Source organism: Podarcis raffonei, chromosome 16 (genome assembly GCF_027172205.1).
Source record: "Podarcis raffonei isolate rPodRaf1 chromosome 16, rPodRaf1.pri, whole genome shotgun sequence".
Lineage (NCBI taxonomy): Eukaryota > Metazoa > Chordata > Lepidosauria > Squamata > Lacertidae > Podarcis > Podarcis raffonei.
The window spans coordinates 26,995,149-27,014,938 of NC_070617.1; the positions used below are offsets into that span (position 1 = coordinate 26,995,149).

The window sequence follows — 19,790 nt, forward strand, 5'->3', positions numbered from 1 at the left end:
CGGAGGGATGTCCAAAGTGTTTCCGTATTGAATGGGCTCTTGCTCATGCAAAATAACTATTGGAGCTTCATGTTTTGGACTGGATCTAGACTGAAGGGTACTTGGGTAGATGGGAGGTTCAGCCTTCAGAGCCTCTGGGTTGTGTTTGTGCAGTTAAACCCCAGAGATCCGGGTTCCAGTCTTGGCTCAGTTAGAGAGGCTCTAGGCAAGTCACTGTGTCTCCACTATCTGTGAAATCTTGTGTATTAATGACCCTACATCGTGCAAGCTGTATCCGTGTAAATAGTGATTAATAATGGAAAGCTAGAGGCCATAGAAGGTTGCATTAAATGGGATGCTAATTGAACTGCAGCTGAAAATGCTGGCTGGAAGGGCTCTCATGTGGGAGGAGAGGGAGCCTGTTTATCTGCTAGTGTCTCAGGGTAGCATACCAGCTTTGAAGGGAGCCCTGTAGCATCCTAATGAGGTGAGGGCCAAGGCTGACTGGGAGAGAAGGGGAGGTGTTTGTATTCTCTGTGGTGAGCTGCTTCTTTGTCATTATTTACAACACTAGTAACGTCGGTGTGCCTTGAAGGGTGTGCTCTCGCTCTCTTGCTCTCTCACGTATGGAGGGTGGGCACTAGTCCTCAAAATGAGATAATTTATTTCCATGTTGCTGCAAAGCCTTCCCCCCAATTTTGCTTCCCCATCTGACCCCCGGTGCTCCTCTTCCTTTTAATCTCTGCAACTGGAGCGCATTGCTCTGCTCAACCTTTCTGCGCTGCTGCTGAGCTACAATGGGGAGCAAGGCCCGCTTCCTTTCTCGCCAGCGCTGCTTTTGCTTTCCTCTCCTTGGGGCTTTTTGAGCGGAGGGAAGCAGCCCTTCTGGTGCTTAATCTCCCCAGTGATGGCCTGCTAATTGCGGCAAGGATGCGGGTGGGTGGCAGTGCAAGCCTACAGAGCTTGCTTTAGAGCCTCAGCCCCAGAGCTTGCCTGGCTTCTCTGCAACCATTGTGTCCACTCAGTGCCATCCAGTGGCGAGAGGCCTTTGTATGCAGAGGCCTTGTGGCTGAAACAGAGATAGAGAAGAAGCTCATTTACAGGTATAGAAAAATCTGCAGAAAAACCAAGGCAGCTGCCCAAGCAGAGGTGGCGCCCATTGCATTAGGACAGAATTCTTCATCATGGAAAATGCTTAAGGCTTCTTAGTAAAACCTGCTGGGGGAGGCTTTCCTCTGTGGATCATAGAATTGTAGAGTGCGAAGGGACCCTGAGGATCATCTGGTCCAACCACCTGCAATGCAGGAATCTCAACAAAAGCATCCATGACAGGTGGCCATCCAACCTCTGCTTAAAAACCTCCAACGAAGGAGAGTCCACCATGTTCCCGTTCCACTGTCGAAGTTCTTCCTGATGTATTGTGGGAATCTCCTTTCTCATAACTTGAATCTGTTGGTTCAGGTCCCAACCTCTGGAGCAGGAGAAAACAAACTTGACCCCCTCCATGTGACGGCCCTTTAGATATTTGAAGATGGCTACCATATCTCCTCTCAGTTCCTCTTTTCCAAGCTAATCATACCTAACTCCCTCATTAGGTTTTCACCCCGATAAGGTTTACTTGGAAGGCATTAGAAACCAATACTTATTGGTTTGTTTTTCTGAAATATCCTGGCCATGTTGGTAACAATTCATTTTATATCGTGAGAAGTTGATAGTCCAAGCAATCAGGCACATTAGGAAACCAGCAAAACTGATCTGGGCACCACACACAGTGCAATTAACTGCACACAGAACACTTCTGTCAAACCTAGGGAGCCCTTTGGAGACCAGAGAAAGACCTCTGTGGGCACATGTGTGCCCAAATTGGCAACTGCTAGCTTACATCAGGATTCTACAGCTGCAGGTAGTTGTGAAAGCACCCAGGCCGACTTGCATGGACACCTTTCCACTGGGTGCATGTGCTTTGCAGATGGGTCACTTCCGTGGTTCCTAGCCATGATAGCTTTGCTGTGTCTCCACAGTTGGAGGCAGCAATGCTTCTGAATCCCAGTTGCTGAAAACCACAGGAGAGGAGTGTGCTCTGGTACCCAGGTCCTGCTTGCAGGATTCCCCCTGGGGAATCTGGTTGGCCACTGTGAGAACAGGATGCTGAACTAAAAATGTGTCCTCTTTGGCTCAATCCAGCAGGCTTATGTTCCCTTGCACGTGCTGGAACTTGTGCAGTTGTCTTTTTCGGTGAGGTGATGGAGCGCTCCCTTGGAGGCCCACTGTGATCTGCCTGCTTTGTAGGTGGAGGCAAGAGGTAGGAGGTCTGATTGGGATGCTACAGCTGGGTTGGATATTGAACTGGCTTGTTGTTAGTGCTTCCTTTGGTCAGATTTACTTCGGTACTTTTTTAGTTTGTACCACCTGATTGCAATATATAAATTTAAAAATTGAGGCAACTTACAAAAGAACATTGAATATCTACATATACAACAAAGCAGGGCTTTTCTGAACCTGCTGAGTTTTCTGTGCAAAAGCAAGCTGGGGGGAGGCAGGGAGTGGCTGCACAGTCCATTTAAAAAATGCTAAGGAGCCCAAATATTTCCTTTTGAACTTTGAACTTCTCATTCTCTGCACTGCAAGCAGAATCAGGAAGGAATCTGACCTTCTCAGTGTGTTATCGGAACAGTCAGACCTCTCCTTTCCCAGTGCTACAGCAGCTTCATTTTTGGATCCTTCACTTCAAAATCCATTGTGCTCTCTCTGTCTCTGACAGCTTTTTGGCCCTGCTTTGGGAGCCCAGTATGAAAGCTGCACTCTGCATATGCTCATAAGTCTTCTTCATGATTTATGTTCAAAGACAAGGTCTTGGCCTTGAAAAGAGGCTTCCAGGCCCCGAAGGGAATCCCTGGAGGGTAGTCTGCTCTTGTGCTCGAATCCTGCTTGCTGGCATCTGGTTGGCTAGTGTGAGAACAGGAAGCTGGACTAGATGGGCCATTGGCCTGATCCAGCAGGCTTTTCTTACGTTCTTATGCAGCTGTCTTCTTTCAGTGAAAGGCTGCTCTTTGAGAGGCAGGAGGGATGGGCTTATTCATCTACATTTTGGAGGATATTTCATGTCAGACAGGGGACTTCAAGACATCCCCACCCTCGCTGCAGGTGGGACCCAGTGTTTATTTCCTTTCCCCAACCTTACTTTTTCTGGCTTCAAAGTCTCTCTTGGAAATGGGGCTTACTATTGTTCTTGTGTGAGTGGAAGGGCTAAATGCAGAGCCGCTGAGAACCGTGTTCAGGAGCACCGGACTGGCGATGAAACTGCACAGCCATGCCTATCAGTTTAAAATGCAGCACTTTAAAGAGGCCTGGTGTCTTGCCAGTACTTTCTAGATGGGGTGTGGCTTACAGTCAGCCTCCTGCAACCCTCGCTGCTGAGCAAGTGAAGGCTGCATCTTTGTGGGAGCTTGAATGGAACCTTGTTGTTTGCTGGCTGGCATTGTGGGCGCCCAGTAGGTCTCCTACGGATGTTCTGGGACTTACCAGGGAGTTTGCCTCTCCTCCCCCAGCGTCCCAGGAGCGTGTCAGCAAGGCCTTTCCCTTCCTCTCTGTGTGACGTGCTGAAACCCTCCCCTCCCTCCCTCCTGGCAAGATGAGTCATGCAGTCAAGAAGGCATGACCCCAACACTGCCTCACAGGCTGACCGTTTGCCAGGAGCGGGAAGTCTTGATTGTTCTGATACTGCTATCTCCTCCTCCTCGAGTCACCAGAGCATGCTTATTTCCTCACCCCAGTGCTCCAGGCCCTGCAAAGAAGCACAAATGGGAGATAGAGGCCGGCCTGAGGATAGCACTGAACCACAGAGGGGATATTCCCCTGGCTCATTCCCTTGCCCTCAAATTGGCCACAATCCAATGCAAGAATTGCTGTTACCAGGCTGTCTTCTGCTTCCATCTTGGCCTGAAAGTGATAGTTTCTGATTTGTGATTCAAGGACCCGCCACCCGCTTGGGGATAAGAAAGACACATGGACACAGTATATTAGGTTAATGGGCTAAAAAAGGCCACAACTTTATTGATTGCAGCATGTGAGAGGTATTGGCTTAGGCATTGGATAAAACAACAGAGTGTGACTCCACCCTCTCAGGGAGGGGTGAGTCTAACAAGGGTTAACCACCAGTGGGAGGAGCCTGTTGATGCAAATACAACGGAAAGCTCTCCCTGATGTCACCAGGGGTCGTGCCATGGCCCTAGCCACCAGCAAGGGCGTCGGACAGGATCCACAACCGCTGGATTCCTTTACCGGAATACCCATAAAGTGGAGGGGTAGACGATGGCCACACCCTGCCCTCCAATACACAAACATATTCCATTGCCTAACCGCCAATACCTAAAAGTTGTGACGATTTGCTACGAGGCAGGCGAAAAACCAAATGGCCGGTGCCAATTTGCCAGCTGGATAAAAATTCCTACCAGGCCCCTTGGACAACCAAGGCAACCAACCACAGGTCCATAGCAATATCAAGAACCAAGCAATGAACTAAAGGGAGGGTGGGTGGGTGATCCAATGAAAACCAGCAGTGGAATGAAAGGGAAGTGCTGCCGCGGCCACATGTGATTTGCAAAACCCCACCCCCAAGCCTCCACCTGATTGGTTGGCTACCTGGGGGCGTGGCATGGCATCCAGGCCAGCTGGGCAGGGACTGGAACGCCCCCTGCCAATGCAGGAAACGGCTTCTGCTCACAACTCCTCCCCTCTGTAAGGAGGAGAGGCTTTGCCTAATGAGGGAGTCGTCCTGGGTTGTTCCCCCTCACCTCTTTCACACTTACTCACAAACTTACTCAGCTTCCTACATGTAGGAGCCAACCTGAGTCCAGGTGGCCAGTTGTCTTGTGGCTGCATAGGTCCAAATCATGGCTTGCCGCATTCTGGAAAATATCTGCAAGGAGGGCTATGGAGAACAAGTGCCTGGAAACCTATGGAAGCATCCATGCATCCAGTCCTGCATGCTGTATTCCGCCAAAGTTTTCACCCTGCCCTAGATGTGTGAGTTGGCCCAGAGAATGACTGCGAATGCACAGCAGACCATTACTCTATTTGTCTTGCGTTGGTGATGGGCAGAAAGCACAACTGACCTTATTCTGTAGGCACCTGGCAACGCACCAAACCATCCCCTCCAAGGGCAACTCTCTTATTTCCAAGCAGCCACAATGGAAAGGGGCGGGAGCAGCTGGGGATTGTCAGCGTTGCTGCAGCGAGTGCCGTCGAAGCACAAGAACGCATTTGCACCTCAAGATGAAAATCTGGTTGGCAGCGTGGGCTCGCTTGCCATGCCCCAGAGGAGCAGAGCTTATTTGCTGTCTCCTCCATATTCATCTGCTCCTTAAAAATATTAAATGAGGGCTTTGGACTGCCAAAGAGGGGCCTTGCTTTATGGCCCTCTGCGACTGAATCCTCCCTTTCCTCAGAAGTTGACTGCAAAGCTCACCCGTGTGTATTCGTCTGGCATCTTTAGTTCTACAGTCCTTGGGGGAAAATGAGCGCACATGGATGGCAAAGACATTAATGCAGGCTGGCATCTCTGAAGCATCTGAGTAGCAAGGGAAGCAAGGAGGCTCCCTCCAAAATGGATTCTGCTTGTCCTTGCCAGGGATGGAGACTGGAATTGTTCGCTAGCAATCAGCTCCTAACCCTGACTGGACTCAGCCTTTTGCAAAAATACTTTAAGATGAGTCAGCCACAGGAGAGCCCAAGAAAGTTGTGGTAGCTTCAGTGCAAACTGTTATGTTGGAATAGACCCAGATTCAAAACATTTACTGTGGAAACTCTAGAGAAGAAGCTCCTGCATTATATCTTCTGACTTTGATACCTTAAGAATCTTTGTTCTGTGAGAATAATTCCCACTGAACCAAAAATAGTGGGGAATCTGCAACTTTTCACAAATAGGAGAGAATCTTAGAGGAAATCTGCATTACTGGCTCGAGAAAATATGTACAGATGGTGCTGTTTATATATTTGCTAATAAGGAGTGCGCTGTGAGTTGAGTTTGCAAACGACATCTGTTCTAAATGGATCTATACCCCCTTAGCAGTGATGTGTGCAATAATAAAGCCATGGAGAACCTTTTAGTTAGCATATCCTTCCCTCCAATGACTAGTCAGCATTCTGTACCAGATACCAATATTTACATTTGCTAATAATTTGCCATGTTTCTCTTTACCCAGCCTCTTCTGCTTTGTGTTGGTGGTAGATCTGGATACCTGCAATATTTATATTTGCCAATAAATGAGGGATCAGCTTCCTTATCTCTTCTTTGTCCTAATAGCACTTCATAGCATCCTGAAACCTTTATGTCCCTTAGAGAGGCTAACCCACTGACACTTGCAGAGCTCCCCCTGAGGACAGACTTTTGGAGGGCAGGCTTTTGGAGGAAAAAATTTCATGCTTTTTTTTGGCCTACCTTGACATCCAGCCTGGAAAAGAACTTTCTAGAGTACTCTAATGCTTGCTTATAGCCTTGTAATGTTCTTGTGCATCCTAATAAAATGTATTGCCCTACACTGGCTTTGAGCTGCTAGTATAGGCAAAGCCATTTGGTTAAAAAGGGTAAGAGTTTTTGCCAGTTTGTGAAGTTGGAGAACAGTTTTATGCTGCCCTCTGCTGGCCGTATAGTAAACTCATTGTAAAACAGCTGCAGATAATATTTGCTTTTATGAAGAAACTAAGAGTAGGTGCCCAGTTGTACCTCCTTTCTGGAAGAAAACAGAAATAACTTGGTTTTGGACAAATCCTTGGAGATAGTAGATGCTAACACTATAATTAGCCACATACCTATCCGATAAGTTTTTTCAGAAGGGCAGAAAATGTGGGCTTCATTAAACCACACTAGCAGCAAAATGAATAATCTCTGGACACTGGAATACCCAAGCCACACCGGGTATTGCAGGCTGCGTGTAGGAGCCCCTGCAGCTGGCAACACATGAGAAAGTAAGTCCTGTTCCAACAAGATACAAAAAGAAATAGGCTTTCAGGAAGTTTGGAGATCTTCCAGAAGGCCTGTCCACATATGTAGACACAAAATTTGCACAGAGACTATGACGGCTGCTGTTCATTGAGCATTCATTCTTAAAATGTTTGTACTGAGGTTATATGACATTATGTCAAGTGATTGTTGTACTGCTTGTTCCAATGCATTTTCCAGTTACTCTCCTTACTGCAAAAAGTCTGATTTTTTTTTAAAAAAACAACCCAACAACAACAGTTTTGTTGCATAAGGGTGCTGAACACAGTTTAATTGTGCAGCCTAAATTTGCTTATAATTTTTTTTAATTTTGTCAAATAGTGACTGTCTCAGTTCTTGGGACCCTTTGCCAAATGACACCTGGAGTCTGGAGACACAATGCAAAATCTAGAACCGTTCAAACCTGCCTTTTGCTTTCACTGTTAATGGCCCACCATATTCTCATGAGTCCCTTTTTGGAACTATTGGGTTGGTATTGAAGGCCAGCCATTGTAAACTCTTTAAACTAGCTGAGAGCTTTGGTCTATTATCCTGGTGCTGAGGTACCCCAAGGTTTATTTTATTTGCTGTTTTCTTTGTTGTTGTGTTTTATATTCTCTTCATCTTGTGTGACTTGAAATATCAGCAAAACACTTGCCTTCTATTCATTTGATCTTTTACCATTACTTACCTACTTAAATCCTTATTGGACTAATTAATTACTATATATTTTATCATTCACGTCTTGATAAATGGTTGAAAGGAAGATAGATATAAGGCTATCGCTATAAATGAGTTTAGTAGATCTGGGCAGGAACCATAGGGGGCAGTTAGGGAAGGGAATTGTTTAAAGCTTGTGAAAGCCATTAATAATAATAATAATAATAATAATAATAATAATAATAATAATAATAGTAGTAGTTGTTGTTGTTGTTGTTGTTGTTGTTATTACCTAAAGAGAAGGACAAAGCTAGCAATGCAAGGAAGTTGCAAGTTACAAGGCAGATTCCCTCCTGAAGTTGCCTGTCCTTGAATGAATTCTGATACAAACATTGTGGTTGCTACATGGAAATGCTTCAAAATAACAGTAACTGTACATGGGAACAGTATTCCTTGCCAGCTGCTTATCGTCATGTGGAGGGTCTGTGCAAGCCAGTATCTGCCAGCGAGGTGCCACCCTGGCATCAGAGGTTCTCACCATGTGACTGAGCTGGAAAACAAAAGCCGCCTTGCGCTTTGTCAGACCCACTCAACTGCATGGACCAGTTCCTCAATTACATCCCGTTGCCCCCAACTTCTACCCTGTGCTGAATCCCTCCTTGGTCTGATCCTGTAGCTCCCTATCACATCTTTTCTCCTCCAGTTCCCCAGCACCTTTCTATCATAGGAACCTAGGAAGCTGCCTTATGCATAGTCAGGCCATTGGTCCATTTAGCTTAGTATTGTATACACTGACTGGCAGTGCCTCTCCTGGGTTTCAGACGGGGCAATTCCCAGCCCTATGGTGAAATGTTGGGGATTGAACCTGGGACCTTCTGCATGCAAGGCACATGCTCTACCACTGAGCTATGGTCATTCCCATGCCCCATCACCCACACCAACTTTTGTCCATGGGCCTTCCTCATTACAGCAAGTCTAGGGAGCTTGTCAGTGGGCCCCTGCTGGGGTATTATGGGGAGAGCCTTCAACTGATGCCCAAACAGGCCAGCTCTTGATGCTGGCCTTGGCAGTGGCCAACGTCTGTCACTTATCCCAGTCTCCATTTCTGACCCTTGCCTCTCCCTTCCTTTTTTTTTGGCAGCACCGTCAGCTCATGAAGGACAGTTTCATGGTGGAGCTGGTCGAAGGAGCCCGTAAGCTGCGCCATGTTTTCCTCTTCACCGATCTGTTCCTGTGTGCCAAGCTCAAGAAGCAGATTGGAGGGTGAGGCTCTCCTGGGTGGGCTCCATGCGAAGGACCATGTGTATGCATTGCATAAGGGGGTGGGGAGGAACATATTTAAGAACAGCTGGGCAACTGCCAGGTGCAACAGAGGCAAAGCACCAAACTGGAGCAGAAGTGATCCTCCCAATGGACAGGCCAGCCCTTGTTCTTCTCCAGCTCAGATGCCTCTGAACATGTGCAGGGCGCCTTTCCATTACCTCTGAGAAACTGGAGACAACCAGATTAGGAGGGAGGACTTCCACTTAAGAGGGTGCAACTGCCAAGCATGTTTGAGCTCCTCTCTCTGGTTTGGAACGTCCCAGAGTGATTGCTGTCTGTGCTGCTGCATAGGGGCCTGCCCTTGGAAGCCGGAGCTGGCACAGAATCCAGCTTCTACGTATGGCAGTGCTGGTGGTAGTACACCATCTAGCAGAAAGAGCATACAGTCGTACCTTGGTTTTCAAACATCTTAGTTCGCGAACATGTTGGCTCCTGAATGCTGCAAACCTGGAAGTGACTGTTCCTGTTTGGGAACTATTTTTGAAAGCCGAATGTCCGACTGGCCTTCCACGGCTTCTGATTGACTGCAGGAGCTTCCTGCGGCCAATCCGAAGCCATGCTTTGGTTTTCGAATGTTTTGGAAGTCAAACGGACTTCCGGAACGGATTCTGTTCGACTTCCAAGGTACGACTGTATATGTCAGTCAGAGAGCCATGCACCTCCTCACACTGGCCGCTTCCATGGAAACCCAAGTTTATTTCCTTGCATTTCAACACATTTTTCCTGACTCGGGTGTTAGCATTCATCTCAGGAAAATGAACATGTGAAAGGCTTCCAAGGGCCAGATGGGTTTTGCAGCATTCTGGAAGGTGTTTAGGCAAGTTGTCAAAAGGAAAGATTCCTTTTGTAGTATGGGCCTGTAACGTTGGAATGCATAAGGCAGGGAACAGATTACCCTGGCTTAACTTTGGGGCTGCTTCAGGGAGGAGGACATCGTCCTGCAAGTCTGTGGAGGCTAAGCTGCTTAAGGGGAGCAGAGGGGCAAGCTGGCTAACACTCTGCTTTCCTACGTGCAGGAAAAGTCAGCAGTATGACTGCAAGTGGTACATTCCACTCTCAGACCTCAGCTTTCAAATGGTGGACGATTCAGAGGCAGTGCCCAACATCTCCCTTGTGCCAGATGAGGAGCTGGATGCTATGAAGATCAAGATTTCTCAACTGAAGAGTGACATCCAACGGGAAAAAGTAAAAGCAGAGGGGAGGAGGAGAATAAGAAATACAAATAGTGCTTGGCAGTTTTATCTGTTTTCAATGATATATTAACAACCTTTCCAACAGCCTCTGTAAGGGGCGTAGGATGAGAGGTACTGATTTGCCTCATTGTGTGGCTTTGTAGAGATTTGAACTGGGAACTTAGGTTTCATAGCCAGTGTGCTACTCATAGGCTCACATTTATGCCTCCCCCAACCCTTTTCAGGGAGCAGCTAGCAGTACTGCTACCCCACCACCAATTGCTCAGCTAAGCATTCCTGCAACAAAACAACCTTCCCAGTCCTGCTTGGGTTGTGCTCAGCCCAGTCAGCTGGTATGAAGAGCCCCATGCACATTCCTGAACTGTACCAAAGGCAATATAGTGTGAGAGGCTTTCTGCTGTAGGAAAGATTGGCTACACTTTGAGCCAAACTCAGAATTAGGGATGGTCCACTTCGAGCATCCAGAAGTGTGAACGCTGTTTAGCTGCTGCCTCGAGCTCACATTCTTCTCACCGAATGGCTGAGTGGTGGTGGTGCTAGTAGCAGTGGCAAGAGCAGGCAATGATGAGCGTGGAGCTCTCACTGGGGGTGTCCTTCACTCCTTCCCTAGCACCCATGTGAGTGAGGGATGCTATGGCTGCCAGGGGAGTCCCTTTCACATGTTTGCTGGGCTCCTCATTCCAGAAGCCCTGAGATGGGCAGTGTCCAGGCTGGGTTGTAGGAGCAGAGTTCTGGGTTAAGGATGTAGGTGAGGGTCACATGGGCAGGAAGCATAATGCCAGATAGAGCATGGTAAAGGTAAAGGGACCCCTGACCATTAGGTCCAGTCGCGGACGACTCTGGGGTTGTGGTGCTCATCTCGCTTTATTGGCTGAGGGAGCCAGCGTTCAGCCTCCAGGTCATGTGGCCAGCATGACTAAGCTGCTTCTGGCGAACCAGAGCAGCGCACGGAAACGCCGTTTACCTTCCCGCAGGAGCGGTTCCTATTTATCTACTTGCACTTTGACGTGCTTTCGAACTGCTGGGTTGGCAGGAGCAGGGACGAAGCAACGGGAGCTCACACCATCGCGGGGATTCGAACCGCCGACCTTCTGATCGGCAAGTCCTAGGCTCTGTGGTTTAACCCACAGCGCCACCCGAGTCCCAGATAGAGCATAGGCACCATTATTATTATTATTATTATTATTATTATTATTATTATTAAGCTTGTTAATTGCTTTATACAATTAACTCAGCAACTTACAAATGGCAAAAGGCGCAATAAAACATATGAAAAACAAAATAGTTAAAAGGTAATCAAGCCATGAAAACAATCTCTCCATCTCCTAAGAGAAGTCACACCACGCTAAAGAGCCCCCAAAGGAATACCACCAAGAGCTGCAAAGGAAAACGAACACTCAAATAGAAGAGACACATCTTTTCATGGTGCCGAAAATATGTCTGTGCCAGTGCTAGGCAAGCCTCCCTGGGAAGAGAATCTGATAGTTAGGGGGCTACTACTGAAAAGGCCCATTGCTTGGTTGGCATGGGAAAAGATATTCCTTGGGGTCCTGAACCATGTAAGGCTTCATAGGTTAAAACCAGTACCCCCACTTCTGGTTTAAGGAACCTAAATGTTGAGATTCTTGTGAACCTCATGTTCCTGCATCTGTTGAGTTGTAAAAGAACATGATCTCATTTCCTCTTGGGTTTTTTTCTTCCTCAGAGGGCTAATAAGGGCAGCAAGAATATGGAGAGGTTGAAAAAGAAGCTTTCGGAGCAGGAATCCTTGCTTCTACTGATGTCTCCTAACATGGCATTCCGAGTGCATAACCGCAATGGCAAGGTGAGAGGCTCACTGGCAAAGAATGGGGTCTGAATGGGGCTGAACAGAGGAACCATGAGAGGTGGAGTTTTGTTCATGGCGTCTTGCACATGCCCTATAAAAACCAAGTGAACAGAGCATGCCTGTTGCACACTTAGTGCTCACTACAGAAGGAGCAAAATGAATCAATGGCTGCTTTCATTTATTGTTGTTATTATTTATTAAATCTGTATACTGCCCTACATCCGAAGATCACAGGGTGGTTCACAACAGAAAATTTACTCCCATAGTATAATGAATGCAAAAAAGACCATTATCTCTGAAGCTGAAGGCTGGCAAATTAGAACATTAAGCCCAGCTGCTGGTTAATGGCGCAGGATCTTGTGATCTTTTGGGAGCTCTTTGTAATTGAATAGAATATGGGCAGAGCTGATGGCAGGCTGTGTAAACCCTTGCAAGGGAAGCAGACTCTGGATTAAATGCTCTGTGCACTTTGTACCCTCAAAGACAGATGGCTTTGTTGACGTCATGCAAGTCTTAGCTGTGAATGTTGACACTGTTGAGACCTTCACCAAGATTTTCCAAACACGGGGAACTATTTTCTTCACATGCCACGAAATATATACATTTATATAAAAAAACATTTCAACACTACCTGAAATGAACAACCTGGCAAAAAGGCAAGCGTGCAAATGGCTGGTTTCTTTTGTTTGGGAAAAAATGTTCATCAGCCCAAAAAAGGAAGAACAGAAAATTATAACCAGATTATTTTTTTAAGAAAAGACAAAAGACTGTGCAGCACTATGCATTTAACAGACCAACAGGTGAAAGGTTATTTTCACTGTACAACAAAGAGTACGGTGGTACCTCGGGTTAAGAACTTAACTAGTTCTGGAGGTCCGTTCTTAACCTGAGGTACCACTTTTAGCTAATGGGGCCTCCCGCTACTGCTGTGCTGGCACCATGCGATTTCTGTTCTCATTCTGAGGCAAAGTTCTTAATCCGAGGTACTATTTCTGGGTTAGCAGTCTGTAACCTGAAGTGTCTGTAACCCGAGGTACCACTGTACTGTTAGCATATACCCCTAAGACACCAAACCTCAGGACATCATTCCTAGATGGTACAACTCAATGGCTGCTTGAGCCAAAACTTGTAGAGTAAGACACATGAAGTTGGTTTTTACTGTTGCAGAAAATTAAATAAAAATTGAGTGGCAGGGATATATGTTGGCTGTATTATGAACTTTGTATAATCTTATTTTAACACTTTAGATTGTTCTTTTTGTACATAATTTAGCTGTTGGGTAAGGCAATATAAAATAAATAATCCTTGGGCCTCTTTTTCTCTGTCACTCAGAGTTACACATTCCTCATCTCATCTGACTACGAACGGGCAGAGTGGCGAGAGATCATCCGGGAGCAGCAGAAGAAATGTACGTGCCTATGCTCTGACTTCCCTAGGTGTGACCAACAGGCATCCTGGGCTTGGAGAAATCAGAGGGGGGATCTTGGGGCTGGCCCTTCTGCATGTCTAAGGCTGAACGTGCCACTCTTCTGTGAGAGGGTTGCCAAATGTCCCATGTGCAGATGTGTGGGCCTTTCTTGACTGTGGTCTGGGTCAGATACAGATGTGTTTCTGTGAATCAGCACCTTCCAGGTGCTTCCCCTCCACTCCAGTGAGACCCCAAGGATGGGGACTTCCAGCATGCTGTCCTTATGTAGGAAGAAACTTCTACAGTTCTGTGCTCAGTATTGTTGCAGTGATGCTACCTAGTCCAGCCATCATTCCCAGTAAGGAGCAGGTAACTTGTTGAGGGAGACCTCCAGGTTTATTAGAAGAGGGCCTTTCCTCTGTGAGAAAAGGCTTCTGCATGATTCCCACATGTGGCAAATTGTTTGGTAGGAGTTGGCTATCTGCTTGACCTTTTCTAGAATAACCGGGAATCGTAGTATTCTGTTCCCAGGATCATTCCTGAGGATCCCTTGTGGATGTCTTTGTGGCAATAATACTCAAAGCAAAGAGGTCAGCATTACCGGCCTACACCTTTCTTCCCAAGTTTGCAGGAGATTAAAAACCCATTCTCCTCTGTATTGTAGGTTTCAAAAGCTTCTCGCTGACTTCAGTGGAGCTCCAGATGCTGACAAATTCCTGTGTGAAACTTCAGACTGTGCATCACATCCCCCTCACGATAAACAAAGAAGGTGAGAACCCTGGAACCAATTGGCCTCATCTGCCATTGCTCTTGACTATCTTGCCTCCAACAGTGGGCAGCACTCAGAGGGACGATTTCCAAGTGGCTGCTAGTGTCTAATGTGTGTGTTGGATCTATACCATTGCATACCAATAAAAGTACACAGTCCCAGTTCACTTCCCAGACATAGCCATGGAGCCAGCCACCAGCTTTCGTCATCATAATGGTGAAAAACAGTGTCTTAAAAAGGCAGTGGCTCACTCTCAGTCCAGAAGCCTTTTTCATGCTCCCTGGATTTTGGGATGTTGCATAGTCTAATTTCTTATGCTCAGAGCTATGAACATTATGAAACTAAATTTCCATAGATTATGGAGCAGATCTTTTCCCCAAGCCACAATAACATACATAGAAGGTTGTTAAATCTGGGATAAATGCGCTTACAGGGTTTAAACACACACATTCACGCCACAGAAATTGAATTTAACAGATATAGGGGAATTTAATCTGTCTTTCCCACTGAACTCCCAGAGCCAGTTTAACTATCACATTTATGTTTTTGAACACAGATGATGAGTCCCCTGGTCTCTATGGGTTCCTGAACGTCATTGTCCATTCTGCCAGCGGCTTCAAGCAGAGCTCAAGTGAGTGGTAGTTGCATGGTAGCTGTGTGTGAATGCAAAGAGCTGGATTACCATCATGCTATGTATGATTTGGTGGTGCGGCTAGGGACGCGGGTGGCGCTGTGGGTAAAACCACAGTGCCTAGGACTTGCTGATCGTCTGGTCGGCGGTTCGAATCCCCGCGGCGGGGTGAGTTCCCATCTTTCGGTCCTAGCTCCTGCCCACCTAGCAGTTCGAAAGCACCCTTAAAAAGTGCAAGTAGATAAATAGGTACCGCTTTATAGCGGGAAGGTAAACGGCGTTCCGTGTGCTGCGCTGGTGCAGGCTCGCCAGAGCAGCGATGTCACACTGGCCACGTGACCCGGAAGTGTCTGCGGACTGCGTCGGCTCCCGGCCTATAGAGTGAGATGAGGGCACAACCCTAGAGTCTGACAAGACTGGCCCGTACGGGCAGGGGTACCTTTACCTTTATGTATGATTTGGTGGTGCGGCTAGCAACCAAATGAAAGCCTCACTCTGGATTCAAGCAGGCCTCTGGTTGCCCACAGGGAGACGCTGGTGCTGCTGCCATAACAATGGAATATAATGTTATGGAAGTGGATGGGAGACCCTGAAGAGTTGCAACCAGTCAGTGTAAACAGTCCTGAGCTAGATAGACCAAATGCTCTGTTTATGGCAGCTGCTTCCTATACTCCTTTGTTGTTTGGCTTCTTGCACAGCCCAATCAATGCACTTTCTCTCTGCAGCTGTATAGCTGGCACACATATGAAGGTGGTTGTCGCAGCACACCTAGTTGGCATTTTTGTGGCAGTAAGGAGAGTTGACCTTTGGAGGGCTCAAGGGATGGATGGCCAGCTGGCCTCCCATCTGGCCAATTCAGCCTATGCCGCTCTTTGCCAGGGGGGTGTTTCTGTGTGGGGAGTCTATCCTGGAAGCCTTTTAAAATGCACAGTGGTGATAGCTTGGTGACTGACGCCTGGCATGTTAGGAAGGTCTTCTACGACAGAATGAAATTTAATAAATTCTTCCATCATCTGAGGTTGGGTTTTACAAATCAACCTTGTGGGATAATTGTCAGGCATGAGAATGAGCTTGCAATATAATCTTTACCTTGGAGTGGTTCTGGAAACTGAGACACTTGAGAAGAGCAGCCCTCATGCTCCAAATATCAGGTGTCAGCAGAGACCACCATGGAACTGAAGGAAGCACCCTACTCTGGGAGGTGCTCCAAAGTGTAGATCACTGTTGCCTGGACCAACCAGCAGTCAGATTGAGTGCAAGCACATGGTCTGACCCAGCTGACCAAGGAAACTGCAAGAGATGCTGGTGACCCTAACTGAGCCATTGCTTCTTTGTCTTCCTCCTCCTAGACCTCTACTGCACTTTAGAAGTGGATTCCTTTGGGTACTTCGTGAACAAGGCAAAAACGAGAGTTTACAGAGACACAGCAGAGCCCAACTGGAATGAGGTAGGCTATAGTGGTGCTCTGGGCTTCCTCTGATACCACCTCTTTGACAAGAGGAGGACAGTGGTTCTGTTTGTACAGATTTAAAATGCTTTCTCCTTATGTGGTGCATCAGGGATGTTCCTGTATGTTCCTGTAGGAGATTTTTTGTCATGGCCTGCTAATAGGATGGGACCTTCATCTTACTGCCACTGTCTGTGTACAAATGGTTCCAAGACCCATTTGAAAAGTGGTCATAACGAAATTCAGCTGTCTAATTTGGGGGCCAAGTGTGGCAGTGCCCTTGTGGTCCCCTCCCATTTGTTTCAGTAAGGTGCGGGGAGAGAATTATCCTTTTGGATTTCTCCCTTTATAGGCATCAAACTGTTTTGATCTAAATCCACCTCTTTGAAAATTCAGCAGGAGAGCATATTGAGTTTTAGATGTGAATGCCACAGTTGCATCTTGTATGTGGAAAGAGTCCCATCAGAGGAAAAAGCAGGGTATAAATAAATAGTATAAAAACAACAACAACAACTGACCACCATCACAACTGACTTGCAGCATTAACTGAGTGGGGAAAGTTCAAGGCCAATGCTGTGACTTGCTTAGAGTGGTTAGTCTTGGGCTGTATCCCTGAGGGCTGCTTTTGAGTAACAGTGATTCAGGCAGCTCCATTGAATTTGCTTTGAATGACTTATGAAAGTGAAGGGGAAAGTAGCCAGAAGCAGAACAGTCTCTCTTTTGAGAACTGGGCAGTGGCACAGCTTGCAAGAGCAACTGCCTCTATTGCTGTTTTTTATTCTAGTACAGCCTTCCTCATCCTGGTTTCCTGTAGATATTACGGACTACAATTCTCATCAGCCCCAGCCACTATGGATGTTCTGTCCGGGGATGTTGGGAATTGCACTCCAAAACATTTGGATGGTGCCAAGATGGAGAAGGCTGCACTAGAGGGTTTCAGTGTTCTTATTTAGAGACCTATTACAATAGTTTAGCTCATCAAGATCTTTATTTTGTTAACGAAGTATACATGCCACTTACTCTGTAGAAAACCTCTAAGTGGTTTACAAAATATCTTTCCTCAGGAAATAGGGAAGTTGCAGTATCTTTCCTGGCAAAGCCAAGAATTTGTCTCCCTCTGGAACAGACCCAAGGGTGTGACAGTCGTCCTTCACATATGTCTTATGGTCTAGTCCTCTTAAAGGTTTTTTATGTCCATGCTTTAATTGTATTTTACAATTAATTGTATTTTTAAGTTTTTAATACCTTTCATTGTTTCATATTGCATTTTTTATTGCTTCCTTTCTTATGTTAGGGGGAGGCTCCATAAGTTTAGTTAATAAAAAGCCCACCTCCCGCTGCCAGCAAAGTGCACAACCCCCTCCTTGGGGAACTATCTTATAGATTTATAGATTATGCAGACAGAAAGCTGTTTTGATTGAGCAGAAGTTGTTAGTTCTAACTCCCCAGGTGGGAAACAGAATGAGACAAAATCTTCAGGGTGCCCTTTCATGATTTCCCAAGAAATCTCTGTGATGTTAGGACTTTGAGAGCTACAGCATGGGCAGCCAGTGTGGTGCCTGCCAGATGTTGTTGGACTACAGAATCTATCATCTTTGGCCATTGGCCATGCTGACTGGGGCTTATAGGAGTTGTCCAAAGCATCTAACTATCCTTGCTATGAAGAGTGAATCTCGACTAACTCAACTGCTGTTCTCCTGCTGCAGGAATTTGAGATAGAACTGGAGGGTTCACAGACACTGCGAATCTTGTGCTACGAGAAGTGTTACAACAAAACCAAGCTTACCAAAGAAGATGGAGAGACCACAGACCGAATCATGGGGAAAGGCCAAATCCAGGTGGGCTGTTGGAATATATACCTTTGTAAAGGCAAGATGGCCATGTTTCTTTAAAGCATAGGGTCAGGAACAGGTGGCCTTCCAGATGTTGGACTCCAATCCCCATTGACCCAGCCTAGAAAAGCCAATAGCCAGTGGTGATGGGAACATCTGGAGGGTTGCAACTTCCCCATCCCTAATTTAGAGCATCATATCTGTACAGGATATCTGGGCTCCATGTGCATTGATCCACAACCCATAAAAGGCAAAATGGGAGCAGCCATGGCCACACAGAAAGGTGGTGAGAAGCCCAATTTAGTAATGCTGGCTGGGGCTGATGGGAGTTGGAGTCCAAAACTTGTGGAGGGCACCAGCTTGGGAAAGAATGCAGTAAGAAGTAAACGGAGAGGAGTGACTGAAAGCAGGCTACCACCCCTGTTTGGAGGACATGCTCATCTGAATAAACTACTTACCGTATTTTTCACTCATAGGGCGCACCTAGTTTTTAGGGGGGGAAATAAAGAAAATTTACTCGCTGTTTTGGCTTCGTTTTTAGCCGTGGGGCTAGGGCGGGGGAAGCCCAAACTTCCCCTGACCCCAGCCCCCAGAACAGGTCCGGGAGCGGCAGCAAGGTTGCGCACAGCCTTGCTGCCGCTCCCGGAACTTGCGGGGCTGGGGGAGCGCTACGAAGGTTTGCAGATAGTTGGCACTGCGCTCCCCGGGCTGCAGGCTGCTATCCGCAAGCCTTTGGAGCCCGGCGGGAACTCCCGCCGCGCTCCGAAGGCTTGTGGATAGCTTCCTGAAGCCTGCATTCGCTCCATAGGACGCACATACATTTCCCCTTCATTTTGGGAGGGGGAAAAGTACGTCCTATAGAGTGAAAAATACAGTAGGTGCTTGATTAGCCTTTGGTCTTTTCAAAGCCTGCCCTTGAGAAAATCTAGTCTTCTTTCTTTGGAACTTGTAAGACCTCTAGATGATGTCAGACATGAAGTTTTCCATCCCTCTCTCTGCTAGAGCTGGATATAAATTATTCTTGCTTAACTATCCAATTGTGTGTTGCTAATCCGCTATTATCTTGACTGGAAATCTCACCCTCTCACTTCTGGGATTTGTGAATCATGCAGCTCTTTGTATCGTGGTGAATGCAGTGAGCCTTGGTGACTAGAGCTAGGACTGTTTATTAGCTTTACCTCTCTCTCTCTCTCTCTCTCTCTCTGTGTGTGTGTGTGTGTGTGTGTGTGTGTGTGTGAGAGAGAGAGAGAGAGAGAGAGAGAGAGAGAGAGAGAGAGAGAGAGAGAGAGGTGGCTGAATAGGAAGGAAAGCCATCAACTGACTGTGTTTGGAAAAGCACGGCTGTTTTCCACAGAAGCAACAGGCAGCAAATTAATGTTTCCTGTTCCATCATTTGGTCTCTCCGTCTCTGGAAAATGAGCAGCTCTTTTCTTTTGTTGGGGTTTACGGTTTCTTTCCTGGAGGTTTCCGTAGAATGTTTACATTGGAATTTGGAAAAGGTTTTGCTTGGAATGCAATTCTCTTAAAGACCTCCAGCTTTTCATTCATGCTACAAATTGAAGCTACTTGCTGTCACTCTGCATTTATTTTAGGTATGTCACTTCCTCTAGCATTTGATGTCACTGTTAAAGTGAAATCCAAGGTGTGTTCTATGTGTTCCGTCAGTTTTTAATCTCATTTTGCAGAATACAGTGGTACCTCTGGTTGTGAACTGGATCCGTTCTGGAGGCCCGTTCCCAAC

At 46.7% G+C, this 19,790-nt stretch overlaps 1 protein-coding gene across 1 annotated transcript in view; it reads left to right on the top strand.

Moving 5' to 3' along the window:
* BCR (BCR activator of RhoGEF and GTPase) overlaps positions 1–19,790 on the top strand; it is an 89,625-nt gene that overhangs the window by 55,066 nt on the left and 14,769 nt on the right. Inside the window, exons 9-16 of the mRNA XM_053369192.1 lie at positions 8,760–8,881; positions 9,958–10,126; positions 11,840–11,959; positions 13,295–13,370; positions 14,035–14,139; positions 14,696–14,770; positions 16,120–16,217; positions 17,924–18,055. Coding sequence (XP_053225167.1) covers positions 8,760–8,881; positions 9,958–10,126; positions 11,840–11,959; positions 13,295–13,370; positions 14,035–14,139; positions 14,696–14,770; positions 16,120–16,217; positions 17,924–18,055 — 897 coding nt within the window. The remainder of the gene's footprint in view (positions 1–8,759; positions 8,882–9,957; positions 10,127–11,839; positions 11,960–13,294; positions 13,371–14,034; positions 14,140–14,695; positions 14,771–16,119; positions 16,218–17,923; positions 18,056–19,790) is intronic.